General features: G+C 37.3%; 1 protein-coding gene across 6 annotated transcripts in view; it reads left to right on the top strand.

The window, feature by feature from the left end:
• Positions 1–22632, top strand: part of RALYL (RALY RNA binding protein like) — a 389580-nt gene that overhangs the window by 331146 nt on the left and 35802 nt on the right. For all 6 annotated transcript variants that reach the window (XM_071737864.1, XM_071737862.1, XM_071737860.1 and 3 more), the window contains one exon: positions 18988–19035. In XM_071737864.1, coding sequence (XP_071593965.1) covers positions 18988–19035 — 48 coding nt within the window. The remainder of the gene's footprint in view (positions 1–18987; positions 19036–22632) is intronic.

The raw sequence follows: 22632 nt of genomic DNA on the forward strand, positions 1-22632 counted from the left end.
GCATTGTATGCACTGATTACATAATGAATAGCTGTCTGTCTTGAGAGATGGAATAGAGATAGAAGTAAAATTGGTACTAATTTCTTCATTTGTTTACATTCTCAATAAAAAGACTGTAGATCTGTATGAACCACTACTTTTGTCATGGTGATTCTGTTTCTAGAAAGTACATGGCACTAGAAATTACTGAAAAGCCATGGTTTCCCAAATCAGAGTTTAATCACAATACCTTTCAGCTCACAAGCAGTGAGTTTTCTTCTAGAAAAGATGGAGTAGTTTTCATGGGCTCAGCTTGAGGAAGTTCTTCCAAAATATAGAAAAATCCTTGATTTTCTTCTGGCAGAATTGTTCTGAGGAATAACAAAAGTAATTTGTCACCTGCATTTCGTCCTCTTTCTCGGTGGCATTTTCTTAGCTGCAGGGCAATATTACAGAAGTTCTATAGGAAATCGTTCACCCAAACACCAGTTTGAGGGATCCCATTTTGAAAAAATGAAATAGTTTTTAAAAAAGCCTAGTCCTCACAGACTCTATTGGGATAATACTCATTCCACTTCCAAAATATTCAGGTTTGTTCAATTCACAGTCAGGTTTTGTGCGGCTTGTTTTTTTAATTTTTTACAGACAGTAGGTTTTAAGGCACAAACCAGAATGTAGCCATATGAAGTCACCTTCTGCATATCAGATAGCATAACACTTGTCCCTCATCCTGATCATCAGATAGCTCCAGTGGGATGAGCAGACTCTGTTCCTACTGTTCCCATCCAGATTCTGAAGAAAGATAACTAAGAAAATTGTTTTCTTGTAGCAGAGGAAAAATATAAAAAGAAGAAGAGATACTGGATGTATTTTGCACTGCTAGTATGAAGCCAAAAAACCTCTCCAGCTGAGCATAATCTTATCACTCTCATTCACATTCAGATCAGGTATAAACAAGCTGTGTTTTCATTAAAGCATGGGAGGACTGAACACACTTGACAATTATTTAAACTCATTGTGTAGAGACAGGCAGTAATTCCTTGTGCTTAAAATCATTCAGGCTCTGAGACTTACGTAGCAGCAGGTCTTCTGCATTTGCAAAAAATACTTTCTAAAACAATTAACTCTTCAGTTACGTGGGGTGTGAGGTTTAACCAGGAGGCCAAAAGCAGGAATTAGGGTACTTCAGGGGCTCTGTGCACAGCAAGAGGGATTTGGGCAATGACAGCACACATGGATAACTGGGGATCTTCATGTGGAAACACTGAGAATCTATGGTTTAATTTCAAGCAATATTACTGATGTACTTGTCTTCCAACAATTTACCAAAATTTGCAAGAATTAACCTTTTTTATAATTTTCTTCTTTCCGTTATTTTTATACTATGAAACAGTGGATGAATATCACTGTCATATATCTATAAAAAGTTTCTTTGCTTGAAATCTCTGAAGAAGATATTACAAAGCCAAAGTGATAATAATGTTTGTCCATTTCTTTTATGTTTTTGTGTCTTTACTCAGGTTTTTTTTTTTTCATAACCAGATTATGTATTTTTCTACTAGCCTACAATCTAAATAATTACTTTGTGGTTCCTTTGTTTTCCTGATCGCTTTTAATCTATGCCACTTGGACTTCAACACACACAGAAAATATATACTGCATTGAATACACATTTGGTCAAAAAAGTATTTTTCTAATTCCATTAAATTTTACTGGCAGTAAATTCAGCAAATATAAAGCTCAAGAAATTAGTTTCCTTCTCTCTGACCTTAATAACATGAGAAACAATGTGTTTCATAATTGGGAAAGGCAACAGAGCATGAGATCACTTTTTTCCCTCTTCTAGTTATTCTATTTGCCTTTCACTATTATTTACTCTCTGTTCTTTCTGTCATCCAGAAATTCTAGGAAAGCAATCCATACGCAAGTCTTTTATGTTCTGGCTAATTAGGAACAATTCCTTGGTACTGAATATCTGTAGTCTCAGCTACATATGACACAAGATGTTCTCTAGAGTATGGAAAATGTACAAGAGGATATTTCCGAAGGAAAGTCAAGAGGCTGAAATATCCAAGGGACAGGAAAATGAAAGGAAATAAACAAGGTTGCAGGGACATAACAATAGGAAATCCAGGGAGAAGGACTACACAGAGAAGTAAAAAGGGAAGTATTTTTAAAAATAGAAAATGGAGGCACAAAGGAACGACAGTATTTGCTGGTTATGTACTGTCAGGGTGGATCTGTACCATTCCTTTGAGTAAAAAATTGTGTAGAGGTGGAAAGAGACCTGCATGGATCAGCAAGGAGCTTCTGAAGAAAGTCTCATGGAAGATAAAATTACAGTTCGTGGGAGAAGTGACTTGTCACTTGGAAGAACTATAGGCATGTTGTTAGAGAATGTAGGAAGGCAACAAGAAAGGCCAAAGCCCTCTTAGAACTAAATCTGACAAAGGAAGTAAAAGGAAACAAGAGCTTGTTCAAGTATATCAGTAGTAAAAGGAAGAACAGGGAAAATGCTGAATGAGGCAGGAGCCCTGATAACAGAAGATGTAGGGAACACAGAGTTGCTGAATGATTTCTTTGCTTTAGTCTTTACTCCTATGAACAGTGATTGTGAACTCCAGACCCTGGGCATAAGATAGAAAGCCTGGGGAGAAAGAGGATGATAGACTCACCATTGCTCAATGAAGGCTGAGTTAGAGATCAGTTATGCAAACTGGATGTACCCAAGTCCATGGGCCCTGATAGGATGCACCCAAGAGCATTGAGAGAGCTGGATGATGTTATAACCCTACCACTTGCTGTAATTTTTGAGAGATCATGGCAGACAAGAGAAGTGCCTGAGGGCTGAAGGAAAGCCAGTGTCATTCTGTTCTTCAAAAAGTGCAAGAAGATACAGGCAATTACAGACCAGTCAGCCTCACCACTGTCACTGGAAAAATGATGGAGTTGTTCATTCTGGAGGTTATCTCTAAGCACATGGAAGACCAGAAGGATATCAGGAGTAGTCAGCATGGATTTACCAAGGGGAAATCATGCTTGATTTATCTGATAGCCTTCTATGATGTTGTAGCTGAATGAGTAGATGCAGGGAGACCAGTGGATGTAGTCTACCTTCACCTTTGCAAGGCTTTTGACAGTGTCTCCCATCACATCCTCTTGAGCAAGCTCAGGAAATGTGGAATAGAAGAATGAACAGTGAGATGGATTAAGAACTGGTTACATAATAGAGCCCAAAGAGTGGTGATCAGTGGTACAGAGTCCAGATGGATACCTGTGACTAGTGGAGTCCTCCAAGGATCAGTGCTGGGTCCAGTCTCCTTCACCATCTTTATCAATGACCTTGATGATGGGACAAAATGTCTTCTCATCAAATTTACTGATGGCCCAAAGCTGGGAGGCGTGGGTTACAACCAGAAGGCTGTGCTGCCATTCAGAGGGACCCCAACAGGCTGGAGAGTTGGGAAGGGAGAAATCAAGTGAATTACAATAAGGACAAATGTAGAGCCTTGCATCTGGGCAGAAACAACCCCAAGCACCAGTACAGGCTGGGGACTGAGCTGTTGGAGAGCAGTGAAGGGGAAAGGGACCTGGGGGTGCTGGTGGATGGAAGGATGACCATGAGCCACCAATGTGCCCTTGAAGACAAGAAGGCCAATGGCATCCTGGGGTGCACTACAAGAGGGGTGGTTAGTGGGTCAAGAGAGGTTCTCCTCCCCCTCTACTCTGCCCTGGTGAGGCCACATCTGGAATATTGTGAGGAAAGGCTGAGGGAGCTGGGGCTCTTCAGCTTGGAGAAGAGGGGAATGAAGGGTGACCTCATCGATGTTTATTAATACAAAAAGAGTGAGTGCCAGGAAAATGGACATCATCTTTTCAGTGATGTCCAGTCACAGGACAAGGGGCAATGGGTACAAGTTTGAGCATAGGAGGTTCCACATAAATATAAGGAAAAACTTCTTCACTGTGAGGGTGACAGAGCACTGGAACAGGCTTCCCAGGGAGGCTGTGGCGTCTCCTTCTCTGGAAAAATTCAAAACCCACCCGGATGCATTCATCTGTGACCTGATGTAGGTGACCCTGCTTTGGCAAGGGGCTTGCACTATATGATCTTTCAAGGTCCCTTCCAACCCCTAACTTTCTGTGATTTCTGTGAACAATATTTGCTTCTGTGATACTGTGAACAATACGTGTTGAGTACAAACTCACATGGGTTTTGCCAAAACAGAAGTGATTGATTCAACACAGAAAAGAGTGTTTAGAGATGTCTGTTTTAGCACAGTATCTCTATCACTTGTTTCTGAAGTATCAACACAGCATCTTGGCCCACCAGTTTCTATGGACTTCTGCAAATATGCACAGCTTTCTGCAGCAGGCTGACAGACACTCAAAACAACTTCATAAATGAGATCTAGCTCCCAACTCACACCACCTCCATAACAGTTTCTCATCCTTTCTAGGTTTATTGTACAAAAGATTTTATTTTCACAGGCTTCCAGACTACTACAAAGAAGTTTTAATTCAATATCTTCCCCTTAATATATATATTGAAAGAAATTGTATATTTTAATATTGATGTTTTGAGTTTCAGATTCCCTGTAGAGCTGTTCAAGTCAGTCATTCTGTATTTGCCCATTTCTCTTTTTCCTGTGTTGCTCTTGCTACTTTTGTACAATAGTAACATTTGAAACTCAAAGTTTTTAGCATTCTAGGGCTTGTACAAATATTCATAGAGCATCTGATGGTTGATCCCTCTGATTCCACCTTTGAAATCAGCTTAATCTTTTTACCATTAAGTTAAATCTCAGGCTTATACATCTACAAAACATGCTCGCACTTGTGCTAGAAGAGAAATGTGGAATAGCAGAGAGAAGAGTATGCTTAAAATACCAAACTACAGCCAATATTGCTCTGCTGGCTTTCAGAGTAAAAGTCTGCTTCACACTGTTCAGTATCAATATAATCAATACAATCAATATAATCAATATAATATAATTAATAATTTGCAACTCCTTGATAAAGGTGTTTCTTCTTTGGAGATTGACCTGTGATAATGTTTCAAAATTTATTGCTCTACACCAAATATAGTCTTTATAAACATTTGCTTTCTAAAATATTTGGGTGCTTTAAACTTTGAAATTCTCATAAAAAGCCCCATCAAGAGCACTACAACAGATCCTAATTTAGTTTTCTTCTTTTCTTATCTTTCTGGTTTTTTAAAGAATACCAAAAAAGAAGGCACATGTAAAGCACTGCTAACCAGGCCAGCAAATTGGCTCAGCTGAGTAAGGATTCAGAAAATTAGTGAAACAGAAGATACAGTTACCTAGATGTTCATTTAATATATTTTTTTATTTGCTATGTAAAATTTTAAAATTTCTAAAACGAGGCATGTGTTCTCACCACAGTATAAATGTACCCCTTCTGAGTTTAAATGGGATCATCCTTTCTCTTCCCCATTCAAGCTTTTGTGATAAAAGGGCATGTGAAATCCTAACAAAGGTTACTAACATGAATAGTGATGGAAAGAAGGAAGAATTTTTTTAATGATTCTATGCTATTTTAAACTTTAATAATTTTATTATTGATTTGTTATCTGATGAGTTTTCCAGGTCTTGACTAAGTAAAGCCATGGCTAGCCTAGTCTAATCCTGGATATAGTTACCTGTTGGTCAGGAGGCTGGACCAGGTACCTTTTAGAAGTACATTCCAACTCTATGAATAGGCAGGAAAGTCACAGTATCTGTTGGATTCATGGCATGCACAGTGACAATTCCAGCCTCTAACTCCTCTCTGTGAAATCAGAAGAATGTTCTGTCCCAGAGTGTGAAGTTTGCTGGAGGCAATTAGAGGCATTGCAGAAAGCAGAACATTAGAGAGCTGTGTTGCTGACACAGAGCAAAGAGGAGGTCCTACTTTTTTCTCATGTTTATTAAGGTTTTTTAAAAGAAAAACTTCAGGCTAGGAGACATTTTATTTAGTGTTTATTTAGTGCCTTGACAGTAGCCTTATGTATGATACTAGGGAACAGTTCATATCTTGCCTTATTGCATCATTCAGCTGTTCATTATCATGCAGTAGTGTACCCCTTGTTCAAAATAAAACAAAAATCAGGATATCTGCTGACACTACTGATGCTTTCAATTTGTAAGATGAATACCATCATAGGTAGTTTTCTAGAAATTTAGCTTAATCAGAGATCTGACCTCATTTATAGTACTTTCTACAACCACATTAATATAATGTTTTTACACTCCTTAATTTTGAAAGAATCAGGACTGTGTTTAGGGTATTTAGGGTCATATTCAATAGCCTCTGCTTGGATAAAACTGCAGTCAATTTCAAGATGTGTCTTGATTTTAAACATTATCATTTTGGTTTGGTTTTTACCTTAATTCCAACTATGAACTGCAGTTCAAAAGCAATCTGCAATTAGGCATTGAATTTAGGGGCTTTTTTATCTCGAGGTCAGTCTCGGTTCTCATCATTTTTATCATTCAGCAGGCCAAAGTACAACTCCATCAGTATTAGCCATATGCACTCCTGTGGGGGTGCATGCACAGGTATAACAGGCTGTAGCATTTTTTCTGATGATGTACACAAAAATAAATAGGACATAGGTTACATTCTGTCTTGCCATTAGTATGCTAAGATTTTCATTGCTTACTGTTTATCTACCGTGCTTTGGTAACTTTCATTCAGTCTTCAGCTTTTGGTTCTTATCCTTATCTAAGGATAAGTTAACTTCAAGAAAAATCTACAACCACATGTTCAAGTCAAATTAAAAGTTGGAGGACGTGGCTTAAATGTGAAGTAAATTTATCAGGGTGGATCTGTCATGTGTGACCAGGAACTGGCAGTTTGCATTGATTGCTATGGTACTGACTCTACCTAATGCTAAAGCATTTGTTTAATACAAAGAGTATAAAACCATTTCAAAAAAGTGCAGTTTCAGTTGCTTCTCATGCTTTATAAAATAGCAACATTTCTGAACTCTCACACTTGGGTTCTGTAGCCCTTACTCTCAAGGATAGGGGTGGGGGGCTGAATCACCTGTCATCCCATAGCTACTTTTGTCAAACATTTTCCTAATCACTTATCATAACCCATGGTAGCCATCAAAAGTACTTTAAGTCCCAGAAACTTAGGAATTCTGTCAAAAGCAATTATCTGATGGAAAATAATCAGAAATTAGAGATAGGTTTCCAGGCATGCTACGAACAACAAATAACCAAAAAGAAAAATTATCAACTTTCAGACTACATTTTTCCTATGAACTATTTGTTGGTTAACTGAAAATAACAAACACCTTCACAGAAATCAACAGCTCAACACATAAAGAATGAATCAACACATAAAGGAGGAAAACTCAAGCCTTTCTCAAGAAATGCATGCATTCTGCAAATTTATGCTTTATCTCCTGTTTAAGAGGGAATGGGATTAAAGTGGAAGCTACATCTTCTGAGACACTTCCCTGAAGTTAGGGAAGCAAAACTGGACACTGACATATTATCTTATATAGCAGCATTATGCCAATGTGTTCACATTTCTTTAGTAAAGACGAAGGAACCCAAGATGTATTGAATAAGTCTTTGTTTCCTCATGAAACTGATTTTTTTTATTCACATACACACATATTGATCATGATTACACTTTAAATCTGAAATTAAATATGATTGGTTTCAAGCAGACCTTGTCTAGGTGTCAGTATTTAGGTGTATTTCATGTTCTGTCTGATGCTTTATAGTATATAAAACTGTCTTGCTGTGTAGAGTATTCATAGAAAAATAACATTCCAGACATGTAAGTAGTAGTGGGTGAGTAACAGTAATGTGGTTTTTCTGTGAAAAGGCACAAATTGTGTGAGGGGAGTTCAGCAAGAAAGTAAAAGAAGGGGAATGAGAAGAGAGAGACCTTAACAGCTTTAATTCCTTCACAGTCTTGTGGTTTGGGAAGAGATGCTGGAGGCAATTCTAAGCACAGAATCCTTATGGTAGTTTAATTCAATAGTCTATATAAAACCAAATTTAGTCTAAGATGTGTCTGTATTGTTAACTTCTAATGTACATTTCCCACAGTGATAAAACACTTGACATGAAACTTTCTCTAAATGTTTACATAGATAGTAAAGAATACTAAAGAATTTCTTCCTAATGTCTAAGCTAGATCTACCTTCTTCCAGTTTAAGGCCATTAATCCTCATCCTATTTGTCCATGTCCTGTAAAAATTCCCTGTCTCGCTTTCCTTTAGGTCTCTTTCAGGTACTGAAAGGCCTCTATAACTTCTTCCCAGAGCTTTGTTTGCTCCAGACTGAACAACCCAGACCCACATGCAGGGCTTTGCACTTGGCTTTGTTGAACTTGATGAGGTTGGCCTGGGTCCACCTCTGCAGAGATCCTTCTGAATGGTCTCCCTTCCCTCCAGTGTGTCAGCCACAACACACATCTTGGTGTCAGCAGCAAACTCGATGAGGGTGCAACTCAAGACAACAGTCCATGTTGCCAACAAAGATGTAAATAGCACTATTTCCCTTACCAACCTTGAGGAACACCACTTATTACTGATCTTCACTTGGACATTAAGCTATTAACCACAACTCTTTGAGTGCAACTATCCAGCCAATTCCTTACCCACCAATTCCTTACCCACCAATTGGTTCATCCATGAAATCCATATCTTTCCAGTTTAGGGACCAGAGGTTCTCATGTCATGTGGGACAAATCCAGGTAGATGATGTCAGTTTCTCTCCTCTTGCCCTCTGGTGCTGTGACCCCATTGCATAAAGCCATCAAATTTCTCAGGCACAATTTGCCCTTAGTGAAGCCATGGTAGTTGCCAACAACCATCTCATCATTTTCCATGTGCTTTAGCAGAGCTGTCAGGAGGATCTGCAACTTCCTTCACTAGTTCCCTCAGCAGCCTCAGATAGGTCTCATCAGTCCCATGGACTTGTGCACTTTAAAATTCTTTAGATGGTCTTGAACGTGCTCTGCACATCTGCCTTCTCCTATTTCCTACCCTTGCATTCTGCATTTTGGGTGATGTGGCCAGAGCTCTTGCTGTTGAAGACTGAGGCAAAAATACGTTGAGTACCTCAGCCATCTCCATATCCCATGTGACCATTTCTCCTGTATCCTTCTTGAGAGGGACCACATTTTACCTAGTCTGCCTTTTATAACTGATGTACCTGTAGAAGCTTTTCTTGTTACCCTGCATGTCCCTGGGCAGGTTAATTCTATCTGGGTTTTAGCTTTCCTAACCTATCCCTGGTTTCTTGGACAACTTCCCTGTATTCCTCCCAGACTACCTGTCTTTTCTTTCACCTTTTTATATCTAAGTATGTCCAAGAGCAACTTGTTCATACATGCAGGCCTCCCAGCATTCTTGTTTACCTCCCTCTTTGTTGGGATGCATTGCTTCTGGGCTTGGAGTAGGTGATCCTTGAATACTGATCAATTTTCTCAGCCTCTTCTCCCCTCCCGGGCCTTATCCTATGGTGGTCTATCAGGCAGAACCCTGAAGAGGTCAAAATCTGCTCCCCTGAAGTCCAGGGCAGTGAGCGTGCTCTGCACTCCCCCTGTTGCTCTAAGGATCTTGAATTCCAGCATTTCACAGTCACTGTGATCAAGGCTGCCCTTGAGCTTCAAATTTTTCCACCAATCTTAAGATGGACATGTTAACTGCCCATCCTTGTTGCTTTTTTCTTGGTTCTTCTACCACTTGGAGAAGGAAACTGTCATTAATGCTTCTCTGCAACACTCTAAATTGCTGGTGCCTTCCTCTTTTGTCATTCCAACAGAGCATATTAGTATTAGGTTATTAACAGACGAGATATTAGTATTATTAAGCAAATATTAGTATTATATTCTTAACAGACAATACCAATAAGCAAATTACAATTTGTCCACCTGCTGTAAGCAAGTTGTTAAAACATGAATCTGTGCAGCTATTTCCTTGGAGCTTAATACAGTGGCACAAAGGGTTTTCCAGAATCCTGTAACATCCAGGGTATGTAAGACAAAAGTTGAGGAAAATATATACTGAACACCCCAAATGCATTGTTGGTTGTTTTCTTTAAGTATAACAGTCAGGCTGTGGACAATTAAGTTAGCATCAGTTATGCTACCAAAATATTTGACAGAGATTACATGTGATTTACAGACCATGAGTACTTTATTTTATGGAGCTTGGATGTGAGAGGAAAAAAAGGTTAAACCTCTATCAAAAAATACAACCTGATCAAAATCTATATCAGATATGGTCATCAAAAAATCCTGAATTAAGAAAACAAAAAAATTATTATACCTCTTGCAAGTTGTCTGAGACACTAAGCAGGCAAAGGAAACCCATATGGGGATTCTCTAAAGGGCAAGAAGGTCTTTTGGTAAGTGCAAGACAATACTTCTTTGCAATCTAGAAATGATATGTAGAAATTTTTCAGCTAGATGATTCATACTGGTATCATATCTCTGTGACAAAAAATCAGTAGTTCTACCATATGTCCAAAACTTTATAAAGAAACTGTGATACCAATTCCATGACAAGCCACCAGGCTGTTTTGCCACATACTCAACTTAGGTGAGTCATCTGGGAGAAAAATTCTCTTTCTATTATGAGAATGAATATAATGGAAAAATCCAGACATATGTTTAAGGTAAATAATTATAGCTGATCCCTTTATTTTAACAGTTTTATTCTGGTTTTACAATGACATAGTTCAGAGAGGTGAAATTTGAATACCCTTCTGCAAATCAAAAGGTCTTTTCATTGAGCTTTTAGGGATTCCTTTTTTTTATGACTTTTTATTCCCTTACAGAAAAGAAATCTTGTTTTCTGCACTGTGCATATAGAACGTGGACCTTCCAGCACACTGTCAGAAACCAAAAAAAGTGCAGTCCACATAGTTAGCACAGGTCTAGAGGATACAAAACCAGTTGAGTGATGCGCAACTGCCATTTCCAGTCATTGCTGACCAGAATGGAATTTAAACTAGTCCTGTGCTCAGTTACAGAAGAATTTCTTTTGTATCCATATCCATTTGCCACAGCAGTTATTGAACAATGGATGATTAACACAAGAATACTTTCTTAGATTCACAGTATCTGGTATTTCCATCTATATTATAACTTCACTTGCAAAGCACACTTGGAAAAACAAACAGTATATCTTGGCTTCACAGGCCACATTCAGGACACTGACAGTTATGGTCTCCTTCATAGCTCCATTTTGCTGGTTTAAAACTTGAGTTGTTCAATCCAAAATAATTAAATTACAACAGTAAACAGTGTAAATGAGAGCAGAATTAGATTTAATTTAAGCCTTGTGACAGTTTAAAAGGGGAATGGATATCTGTAATTTTCAAGAGATATTTTGTTCTTTGTATAAATCTGACTGTCACATTGTAATTGATAAATCATTCATGAATTGTGCTTTTCTGTTTCATGCAGTGCTTCTAAGGCTGCTTCTCTGAGGAGTACATAAGGTTTTCAGAGATGAACTTTTTTTTATCTTAATTGTTTAGTCTTTCAGGTCTAGTAGTACCACTGTGATTTGAATTTATCCGTCTTCCATTCAGTAAAATGCTGTGCAAACATTTTAATGCCTAAACCTATCAGTTATTTCTACATTGTACTGCTACAATATACAGGCAATTCATACTGAATCAAAAAATACAACCTGATCAAAATCTATATTGAATATGCTCATCAAAAAATCTGAATTAAGAAAACAAAAAAAAAATATTATACCCCTTGCAAGGTGGCTGAAGAAACCCATATGGGGATTCTCTAAAGGGAAAGAAGGTCCGTACTGTCAGGCAAAGTTAAATGACACTCGTGCAATGTGTACAATATTACCAGTAAATTAGATTAGTTTGCTTTCACGTGTGCTTTTTGGCAGTAGTACCTTGAATACTGAATTTAAAACACATTTTTAAGAGGCAGGACTTGTTACTCTTTTACAAATTAAAAAACTCAAAACCGGTATGGACATGAAGAATTTTCCAACCATGCTATGTGATTAAAGGACACCTTGGGAAGGGGCTAGGCCATTGGTTGGTGCACTGGGAAACATGAGTAATAGGAGATTACTTTAGATGACAGAAAAATAGTTTAATGGCAGTAGAAAGGTCAGGGAGACATTAAGTATATTTACTCAGATTTCTCTACATTTAAAAGCTATTTTGTTTCTAGAAACCATCAGGCTAAGAATGTTAAGAATAGACTGTCCCTGCAGTCACAGTAAATAGTTTTTACTAGGAGTTTTTCTAATATTTGCCACCTAAATGCACAGAAAATTGTTGGGCTAAATTTTGCCTTGAAAGCCCTGCATTATTTGTGCCCATCTGGTTACCATAAACAACTCCCAGATCAGCTGATCCCCAGATTTTCAATACAAATTATGATGTTTTTGCTAATCTGTGCTTCACTTTGACTAATCCTCTACAGGAAAATGTCTAAGTAACTTAATTACCTGATTGAGCACATCCAACCTTGAATACTTGCCGAAGTTTTGGCTAAAATTCAGGTTGAAGAATAAGTTCAACAGTTTACAAAAAATACATTTCATTGGCGAAACAGTTTTCAGGAGAGACGATAAGGGTAAAGAAAGGATGCATCTGAAGAAAACAAAAAAAATAGCCTAGTCATACTGCAAATAAACTCTGCCTAGTGCCTGCAGGAAAATACTTCAGTTGAAAATGGAGTGCTATGTCAGTTATTTTATGTATACATGTCTTCTTTGGACAAAATGTACCTCTTCAGATTAGGTTTGCCAAAACTTTTTCAGTTTTGCAGAAAGTTATTTCCACTTACAGTCCCACATTTTTTGCTGTACTTTTAAAAATTTGACTCCTTACTTCTCCCTATCTCAGGATAAAAACAATCTCTTGCACTTATTTATTAAATTAACACAGAGAAATAGAACTCGTATTGGTTTATATTAAAAAGTACTATGAAAATTCATCAGTAATTGAAATACACAAATAATAGGTTATGCTCAATCATTTGTGATTTTGGGAAAAGTAGTTGGGGATATAGTGGCTATATTTTTCTTTTATTTATGCCTATTTGTCCTCATAATTCTATTATGGAAATAAGTGTAAAACTCTGTTCCCCAATTACTTTTCCTCTTCAAGCTCCCTCTTTGTTGCTGTCAACTTTCAAGAATGTATTAATTGACTGTCTTTTGCCAGTAAGTGTGTCAGCAAAAAGCAGGCTCTGGAAAATATTCTCTTTTTGTGCAGTGCCTACAGCCTGATCTTTGAAAGAGAAGTGTCCCACTTCTATCAGCATCCTCAGACTTAACTAAAATCAAATAATTTCTGAAGTAAAGGTGGGATTCAGCCCACCAATTTGATTCATCTCTTTGGGGAATATAGGTAACATCCACTGAAAAGTGGCTTGAAATCTATACCCTTTTTTTTTTCAATAGCTAATGAAAGTCATTGCCATCAGACTGATTTTCTAACAGTGAAAGTTTCCATCTCCCACTGTTTATTCTCTAAACCATCTAGTTACCCTCACCCTCTCTCTTTTTTTATTAACATCCCTTCAGCTTAGACTGATTCCCTTTTGCACTCAAGAGGAACAATTTCTAGCACTCTTTTTACATGACAAGAGAGATGATTTTACAAGTGACTGGAATACTAATATCAACCATTAGGTTGATATGTGTCTTCTAAGAAGAGTTTGATTGAGGGAATATTGCTTTTTCATTTAATATTTTTAGTCAACCCTGACAACAGAGAAGCAGCTGAAAGCAGAAATGGTGATAGCACTGTCAATTGAATTAAGATGAATTATGTCTGGTTTGTCAACTACTATGATTCACAAGCACATCTTTGTACCTGAGGAAAGAAAAAAGATATATCAGCTACGAGTGACTTACATGCAAGACAGAAACTCTTGTTGCCTGAAAATAACAAAACCCCTTCCTGCTCTGTTCTGCATTAAATATTCTAAAGTCAAAATAAGTCCCCTGAACTCAGTTATGCTCACTAGTGTTTGGACCTAACTACATTCAAACAGGGTATGATTGTTTGTAAAAATCTTCTGTGGGCTTAGAACACAAAACACAAGAAACTATGTAATATGTACACAGTTATAATATATTTTCACCATACCAAATCACCAGATAAATAAAGGCATAAAAACATCCATAAGTTTATTTTAAAGACACAGAAAGAAACAAAATTTTGGTTTTGCTTAATTGGCTACATGGAACTGTTGAGGGGCACAGGAAACCTGAAAATACAGCCTTTTGGGTACTCTTATTCTTCAGGCATACACAAGGGAAGGGAAGGGAAGGGAAGGGAAGGGAAGGGAAGGGAAGGGAAGGGAAGGGAAGGGAAGGGAAGGGAAGGGAAGGGAAGGGAAGGGAAGGGAAGGGAAGGGAAGGGAAGGGAAGGGAAGGGAAGGGAAGGGAAGGGAAGCTAAAAGAGGCAGCTCATACAAGATCGTCTTGGTGATAATAGGTCAGAAAAGGAACCATGACTTTTGCTTAGCACATTTTATTGGTGAGTTTTCTTTGCTTCAATGTGAGCATTACACTGTCTGTTACTGTCTTCCATTTTAATGGCAGCATCATGCACACAGTTCTGTTGTTAAAATTGCAGAGATGGCATCTGTTTGTGGCCAAGAAATCTGCCTGTTTACAGTGCCATTAGGAAACCGCTGACTCCACCAGTTTCCAGGCTCACTGAAGCTGCTTGCTCTGCTCCTGACTTGCTGAGTGTTTGTTATTCCACTCTGTGTGAGTGATTTCCTTCAGCCTCCATAACGCAGGCTGCCGGGTTGCTAAGGAGAAACTCTCCAGAGGTTAAGAGTCTTGCAGCAACATTGATCTCAGTGGCAGTGGTTATCTGTGCTAGTTTTCTGCTTCATGTTTTATACTGCAGCACTGACCAAAGCTTATGTCTGTCCTTTGTCACAAACAATTATGTTCACATGCAGTGAAAATTATGGCAGTAGACGGAGAAATGTACTTGTCACTTTCACAATATACTCTCTCTGACGTACTATTACAAATAAAATATCATTCACCTTAAAAACAAACAAACAATCAAACAAATATGACATAAATTTAAAAGAAAAAAGCTTGTTTCTCTTGGAGAAACAGATTTTTTTTTTCCATATGTCATCCATTTTGGGTTCTTTTTGTTGTTCTAAGAGTTTCATATGATGCCTTATGTCCGTGGACTGTAACTCAGCAGTCAAAGCAAAGGACACTTAACCCCAAGAGCTACAGCATGTTGCTTCCCTGGTGTTCCTGCTCCCACAGGTACAAGTAGAATCAGAGATAAAAAAGAGACCTAAATCATGGATACACATCAAGATTGCCCAAATCTTTAAACCCACTGTCTTTTACCTGTCCTATTCTATGTGGTTCAACACTTACAGATAAGGCACTACAGCGTTATTGCCAATTGTTATTTTAATATATAGCATGAAAGGATAAATGTCTTTCCTCCATGATCAACACCTTAATTCAGTCAGTTTTCTTCAAAGAAACTAAGGAATGGGAAAGGGAAAAGGACTTGAGCCCCTTTGTCTCTAGGAGTTTACCGTAGCACATCCACTTCTAGCACCTCTGGATGCTATTCCTACTTTGAGACAGGTGCATGGGACTCACTTTGTAGCAAGGTCTTTGAATTGTTAAAAAGATTTCACATACAATAAAATCAGACTAGAACTGAAAGCAAATCAGCTCCTGTTAGCATCTGTCAATTGTGGCAGCAGGTTGCATGGTTAGAAGACACAATATGTTTGTACATCATATCTCAGACATGGTCAGTAACCTTTTGACAGAGAGAGGGGTAAGAAGCAAACTGGGTAATGCTGTGTTTTTTTCAGACATTGCATGTCATGAAACATACAGAATACCTGCAGTTACCTCTTAACTCAGTAGCAATGGATGCTAGTGAACTAAACCATGCAAAAAATGCAAACTACCTTAAGCTTAACATTAGAGACAACATCTGCACAGAGGTATTTAGGTAGCTTCAGCTGTAAAACATGATACGGAAACTTCTGGAGTTTCTCCAAGTGAAAATGAAAGATGTGATAACAATAACAGATGGTTTTTTTACATCTACATTTATTTTTTAAATTAATGTAAGCAACTAATAAGCCTGTACAAGAATTCATAGATTACACTGCCATGTGATAACTAGAATCCAAAATGTACTTTTCCCTGCTCTAGTCCTACAGATAAGTACTAGACCATATGGGTTGAAACTGTCATTTGCAAAGCTGAAGGAATGTAAACAACTGGGTTTAGCTTCAAGACAGAAATTGCATTGATGGAATGGAATAGAATGGAATCAGAGTAAATGAATGAAGTTCTTAGGGGCTGACATGTTCAGAACTGCTCCCTTCAAAAGAGAAGCATTGTACCAGATGTTACACCAAATTAAAAAAAAAAATATATAAATCATATTTTTCAACAATATAAAAATATTCTGCATGAAGAATGCTTTGTGACAGTATCTCCTCTGTGGTACAGAGACAGAGTAAGAGCAGAAAGAAAGGAAAAAAATCAGTTGCCACACCAGAATCCCTTCTTTGTGTTTTTCCTCCCCAAGATCCCCACTGCCTGTGACTACCCTCTTCTGAGGAACCTGTGAGCCTTTCCAACCACTCAGCCCTCTCTCAAGCCTATTGATATTTTTCCTTAGCTCACTCAGATATCTGCCTGAGATCTTACATCTTCCTGTGTCCCACTAGTGCCACCATTCTCAGAGATGGATTTGAGCCACCTGTGTCATGGCATTTCCATATGAAAAGCAAGGTTCACATTCTGAAAGCCCAGTGAAGGCCCAGCAGTCCTTATTGCATCCTATGGGTTAGAGCTGAGTTGCCACAGAAAGATAGAGATGTCCTTCAGCTTTGCTCTAGCTAGTGCAGAGTGAATCATTCTTCATCAGCTTTATGGGCTTCAACCTTGAAAAACTGAATTTATCTGGTCTTTATGCAAATTAAATTAATGTCACTCCAAGTGAAAGGTTTCATGTGACAAGCCTTTTAAATTTGATCTATTTTCTTTAAATTGTCTGTTATCCTCTATGTAAAACACAAACTGAATATTAAGTATGGGTCTACCACAGCTATTAATCATGCAGCTAAATAAAACCACTTGCAAACTGTGAGTAGCTGTAAACAAAATACTAGGTTTGTTACCTGCTACCACTTGGACTGCCTATAGATTGAAAGACAAAATAAGAGTTGTCACATAGTTTAAGGAAAATTCTGCTATGTTGTTGTTAAGATAACGTACAGAAAAATGATTGCTATCCAAGTCCTAGCAGTTATTCCTTAATGGGATTTTGCTTCCTCTGCCACACTGCTTACCTGCTGCTGGGCTCTATCTCTCAAGGCTGTTTTATTTAATAAGTGTTTCACATAAGATCCATATGGGGCTTTCTTTTCTCAAATTACCAACAAGAATATGTTATGCTTTCTCACCTGGTGAGCCTCATGATATTCACTGCTGGTCCAGCATTTTGTGAGCAGACGGTCCAACTTCTCCAATCAGCTGTTCTTACACACATGCATCAAGGAAGATGTGGTGGATGTGGAAAATGCCCCCTGGCCTCCTGCTCCCTTGGTGGGTTTTTTTGCCAGTTGCAGACAAGCAAAATTACAAGCCTTCAAAATCAAAATACTGGGATCAAAATATTATTGAGGTAATTTAAGCCTGCCAATTGTAATTTTTCCCCGACTCAAGTGATCAACCTTTACAACATAGAACAAGGAAGAAAAGGGGAAAGAGGCACTATGTGATGAGAAAAAAACAAACCCAAAGAACTCCAGAATTCTTGACCTATCCCTCAAATTATAACCCCAAAAGTACTGAAGACACTTTGCTCAATGTTAAAGAGCAGAAATTATTCATAAGTCCATCCCCTGTGAGGACAAACTTGATTAGTATATAGCTACCATCATTCATCGCCTTTATTTTCTGTGAATGTTTTCTTCCATTGTTTGGCCTTTTTAAGTCTCCCTTTTCTACCATCCTGCTTTCTTAGTTAAAGCTTCTTGGTTTTGTGATTTTTTGTTTCCATGCCATTCATTCTTTACTATTCATAACTGTCCTTCTCACACAGTGAAAAACTTAGGTTTTGTTTTACTACCCTTTCATCAGGCAGAGCACAACCCCCTTCTGACTTTTTCATGCAGGCCATTTATTAGCTGCTTGTTTCTGTTTTTTTCAGTTGTCTAAGATAGATGGATTTCATTGCTGTTTCTTCACCATAAAGGTAGAAAGTCGTTAATGGAATGCAAAAATAGGAAGTTCAATCTAGGATTGACTTTGTAATTGACGGCTCAAAAGTAGATTTCCCTTGGACTTTGGCAATTTCCAACCTATATTTGTTTCTCTTGATAGTGCCTGTCTTTTCCCATACAGACTGGTATTGCAATTCCTTCTAAACATGAGAGAAAAGGCATCTCTGCAACACTATTGCTTGCATCATTCATTTTTCTAACCTTTTGCCTTCACTCTGTATGATGAACCCAAGGACCAGCAGTCCAACCCTTTTCATGAATCTCATAGACCAAATTAATTTTCTTATCTCTGCTCACCTACTCATTCATTTACCAGCCTTTCATGTTTTTAAGTCTTCCTAGTAAACTGATTATGTTATGTTACCTCTGCAAAGAGGGCTTTAGTATTAGAGTGCTCACTTCATTTGATCACTCAGAGAATTACACTTTAATGATGCTCTAATTACAGAGTTGTCATGCTGTGTTAAATCCTTTCTGTATGTGCTGTCAACTGTTTACAATGTTCTGCATGCCCCAGACTTCACATTTTCAAATATATTACAGTGATAGCTGACAATAGCATTGAATAGCACAATGTGCAGTGTATGGTTGTGGAAAAGAAGTGAAAGGATTTTGAAGAAGGGCTTGGACTATGAGAATAAGCCACTGTAACCACAAAAGTTTTAGTCAATGTGTATTTTTTTATAAACTAGTTCATTCTTGTTTTTCTATGTTTTTCCACAGTGGTTATGTCTTTGATTATGATTACTACAGGGATGATTTCTACAATCGGTATGTGTGGTTATAAATTCAGTACCTCCTACACCATTTCCACTGTTTGTTTATAATGAAATCGCATCATCTGGTTAGATAGATCTGTTCTGATTTTACATATTATTCATTTCATTAACCCTATTGTGTATCAGAAGAAAACTATTTTACTGTGTCACAAATAGAGAAAATTGCCACCGCCAAATCGATACTCATTAAACAGCTCTTTTGGTCTTAGCCTTCTCTAAGAGTTTTCTGGTGCATTTTCTGTGCTGAACAGTTTAATGGTAGTTTAATTGCTTGGAGTTTCTTCCTACAGAGTTCTTGCAGGCTTACTTTTGCTGGAACATACAGCAGCTGTCAAATTCTTCAGTAGGACAATAATGTCTTTGTTGTTTCATCTCTGTGTATGAAAATATATAGAAAGGCTCCTAAAAATGTCTTTCAAGACTACTTAGAAGTCTAGAAAGACCTTGAGGGAAGCAAAACCACAAGGTGAACATCGTGTGTGTTTCTATAGGAGGAAAAGAAGTGGGGCTACCTGAGTAATTTGAGGCTTCTGCCTTAAGAATATACATACAGCCCAGATCAGCACTATAGGAGTCTATTTATTCAGATGTAGCAGAATCACCACAACAAGGGTTAATGTGAATGACCACAGATAATCAACTCATGATCCAGAAGTGTTGTGTCTTTGCATTACAGCCGCTCATTTAACATGGGTCAGGTCAGTGAGAGTGGAACAAAACTTTCTAATCTGAGATTTCTTTTATGAAAAGCAATGGAAAATAGCAGGGGAGCAGTTTATACCCTGAATTTATCAAGTGCTGTGTACCTTTCTGCTTAGGAATACTGAAGGAAAAATGCAGAAACAATGATTTTTGGGTTTTTTTTTGTTCCTGGTGTTTATTTCATTTGAGCCACTAATTTTGGTTTTGCATGTAAATTATCCTGCTCTCTTCCAATAGAGCTAAAACTACTGGCTATAAATTTATGGAGTGAAAATCATCAATCCAGTTTAATTCAGCCTATTCCAGCCCTGAGAGTAGCAGCAGTTCATGGCCTGTAAAAAGCTAACTTTCACAGGCTTGTGTTGACTTTTCCCAAGCTTACTGCTCTAAATTTCATGGGTGGATTTGTACATTTTTAAACAGAGCACTGTTTCTGATTTATGCCACCTGTATATTGAAGTTACATGTTTTCAATTTTTCCCCAAATTCTGTGTATTACGGGTAGCACAAATGAGCAGCTATTGTGGTTGCATTTCCACAAGAAAAATACTAATGGGACACTTAAGTTTGTATCTGTGGAACTTGGTGTCTATCTTGCTGGTTGTCTTATTATGGAAAACCACGGACAGTGAAATGTTTCCCTAAATTGATGCAATAGTATAATTATCTGATTGAAGAACCTTCAGGATTAAGACAGCAGTACTGTTTATGTTTATGGAAGAAAATCCAAATATGAGGTTGATGTCACAAGGCTGGACATGCTGATCTGTTGACTGCTGACAATAAAAACTTTAGGAAGTCTCCCTGTTAGATCCAATTTAATTTAAATGGAAGATGAAAATCTCTATATGATAGGCATACAAAAGAAAACTCCATGGACAGTTCAGTGTACCAGCAACATGTCTATAACAAATAGACATGAATGAAATTTATTACGATTCTTTGAATTTCTGAACTTCTGAAGTTTCTGAATTTCTGCTCTATTCAAAACCATAGGTCATTTTTTCCTCTTACCCTGAAAGCAGTGCTAGTGTCAGAAAAGAGTGGCAAGAATGGTTAGTGCTGAAAAAAAAATCTTATAACAGTGCTGTTATAAACATGATAGTGATTATTGGGACAAGGAATTATTTCAGAATTAAACATTTCTGTTTATCATTTCCCATATTACAAGCAGAACAAAACAGTCAGGGTGCTCCAAAACTGAAAATTTCAACCCCATAATAAGGAGATGGGTTGGACGTAACTGCCAACGCTCCCAACAAAAAACACAACCCAAAAAAAAAGCATTAAGTATATCATAATTTCTGAAAGTTGTGGGGTTTTTAATTCAATTATAATATTGAAATATATAGAACTTGGTGCAGCAAAATACCAAGCCCAAAAGCTTTGCATAATTTCAAAAATAACAATATTAATATTAAATAATAGTCTTTTTATATCTTTGAAAAAAGGAAGCATAATTTTGTCTCTTATTACATTGTTGAAATTACTGCTTAATGGGTTTTTCCATGATAGCTTAGAGTTCTTCTGAAGCATTTTTTTCAGTAACATCAAATGAAAGACTGACGAAAATGCAGATCATCCAATGGGACAAATAATGAGTGACAACAAAAAATAATAATTCTGTTAAAGTCCAAAAAAGGTATCAGTGTTTATCTTCATACAAAATTGTATAATAATTCTCACAATATCTCAAAACTCTTTATTTGGAAAGAATATTCAAAGCCAAGGAGTTCAAGTTCAGTGGGGGCAACAAGAACAGAGTAACACATTTTGTAGGCAGCTATGGAAAAAGAGGGATTACAATACAGATGGTACTAAGGATTCTGGAATTTAAACACTAGGTTTTTACTTGCGAAAAAACAGGTTAGAAGACTTAAGTTTGATTCTACTTCCTGTTCAGCATGCTGTTTAGACACTGTGGTGAGGGAAATAATGTTTCTCATCTGACTGTTTTGAAATGTGTAATTATCTGTCCAAATGTGTGACAGAATTTGCAAGTTAAACAAGAAGTTCTACATTTCTGTAATTATTAGCTGTAAGTATCATTTGAAAGAAAATCAAGAAAATTTTCCAGTGTTTCTTGTTCCTCTGTTTCAGTCTCTGAACAGGAAATAATTTTCTGAATTTTTTTCTCCTGACCTATAGTATTGAGAGCCCATAGCTTTTATACAAAAGCCCATAGCTTATGCATATCTGTAGCTTTGATTGCCTTTTCTACTGTCTTTATTTCTTTTGCACAGGTTAGTTAACTGTGTTTTTAGGATTAGGGTATTCTGTTTCAGAAAACTAGTTCATTTTGGTTGTAGAGTATCCTTTGCTGACTGTACTGATAGTTATCAGAATTTCTACTTGTTCCAGTGGTCTTTCAATAGATTTTTTATTATTATTAAACATACTTTATTAGGGTTTTTGTTAAACATCCTTTATTTTAGGGTATTTTAGTGATTCTACATCAATTCATTTTTCAATGAAGAGAATATATGCTGGGATATATTTTCTATTCATTCAGAAGGGCATACAGGTCTCCCACTATAAAGACTTGCATTTTAAAAACTTTAGGATATTTCTTTATAGTGATGGTAAGCATTGGGAAAGTTAATTTCTTTTCCTGTCTTTAAGGAGAAAAGATAGAAAACTAGAATGTAATCCATGCATGGAATAAAGGAGCTGAAATGTCATCACAACAAAATGTACTGCTGTTACGTGTGTGCAATGAAATAATTCAGACCTGTGGAAAACAAGTTATGAATTTTCTATATTGCAAATAGCAGAGTCCCATAATGCATCCTTCATTTAAATTAAATGAAAAATCTGAGCTGCACACTTGTCTGTGACTGAAATCTGAATATGGCACTTAATGTGCATAGGTCCTCGAAATCTAATT

Source organism: Heliangelus exortis, chromosome 2 (assembly GCF_036169615.1).
Source record: "Heliangelus exortis chromosome 2, bHelExo1.hap1, whole genome shotgun sequence".
In the NCBI taxonomy this organism is placed as follows: Eukaryota; Metazoa; Chordata; class Aves; order Apodiformes; family Trochilidae; genus Heliangelus; species Heliangelus exortis.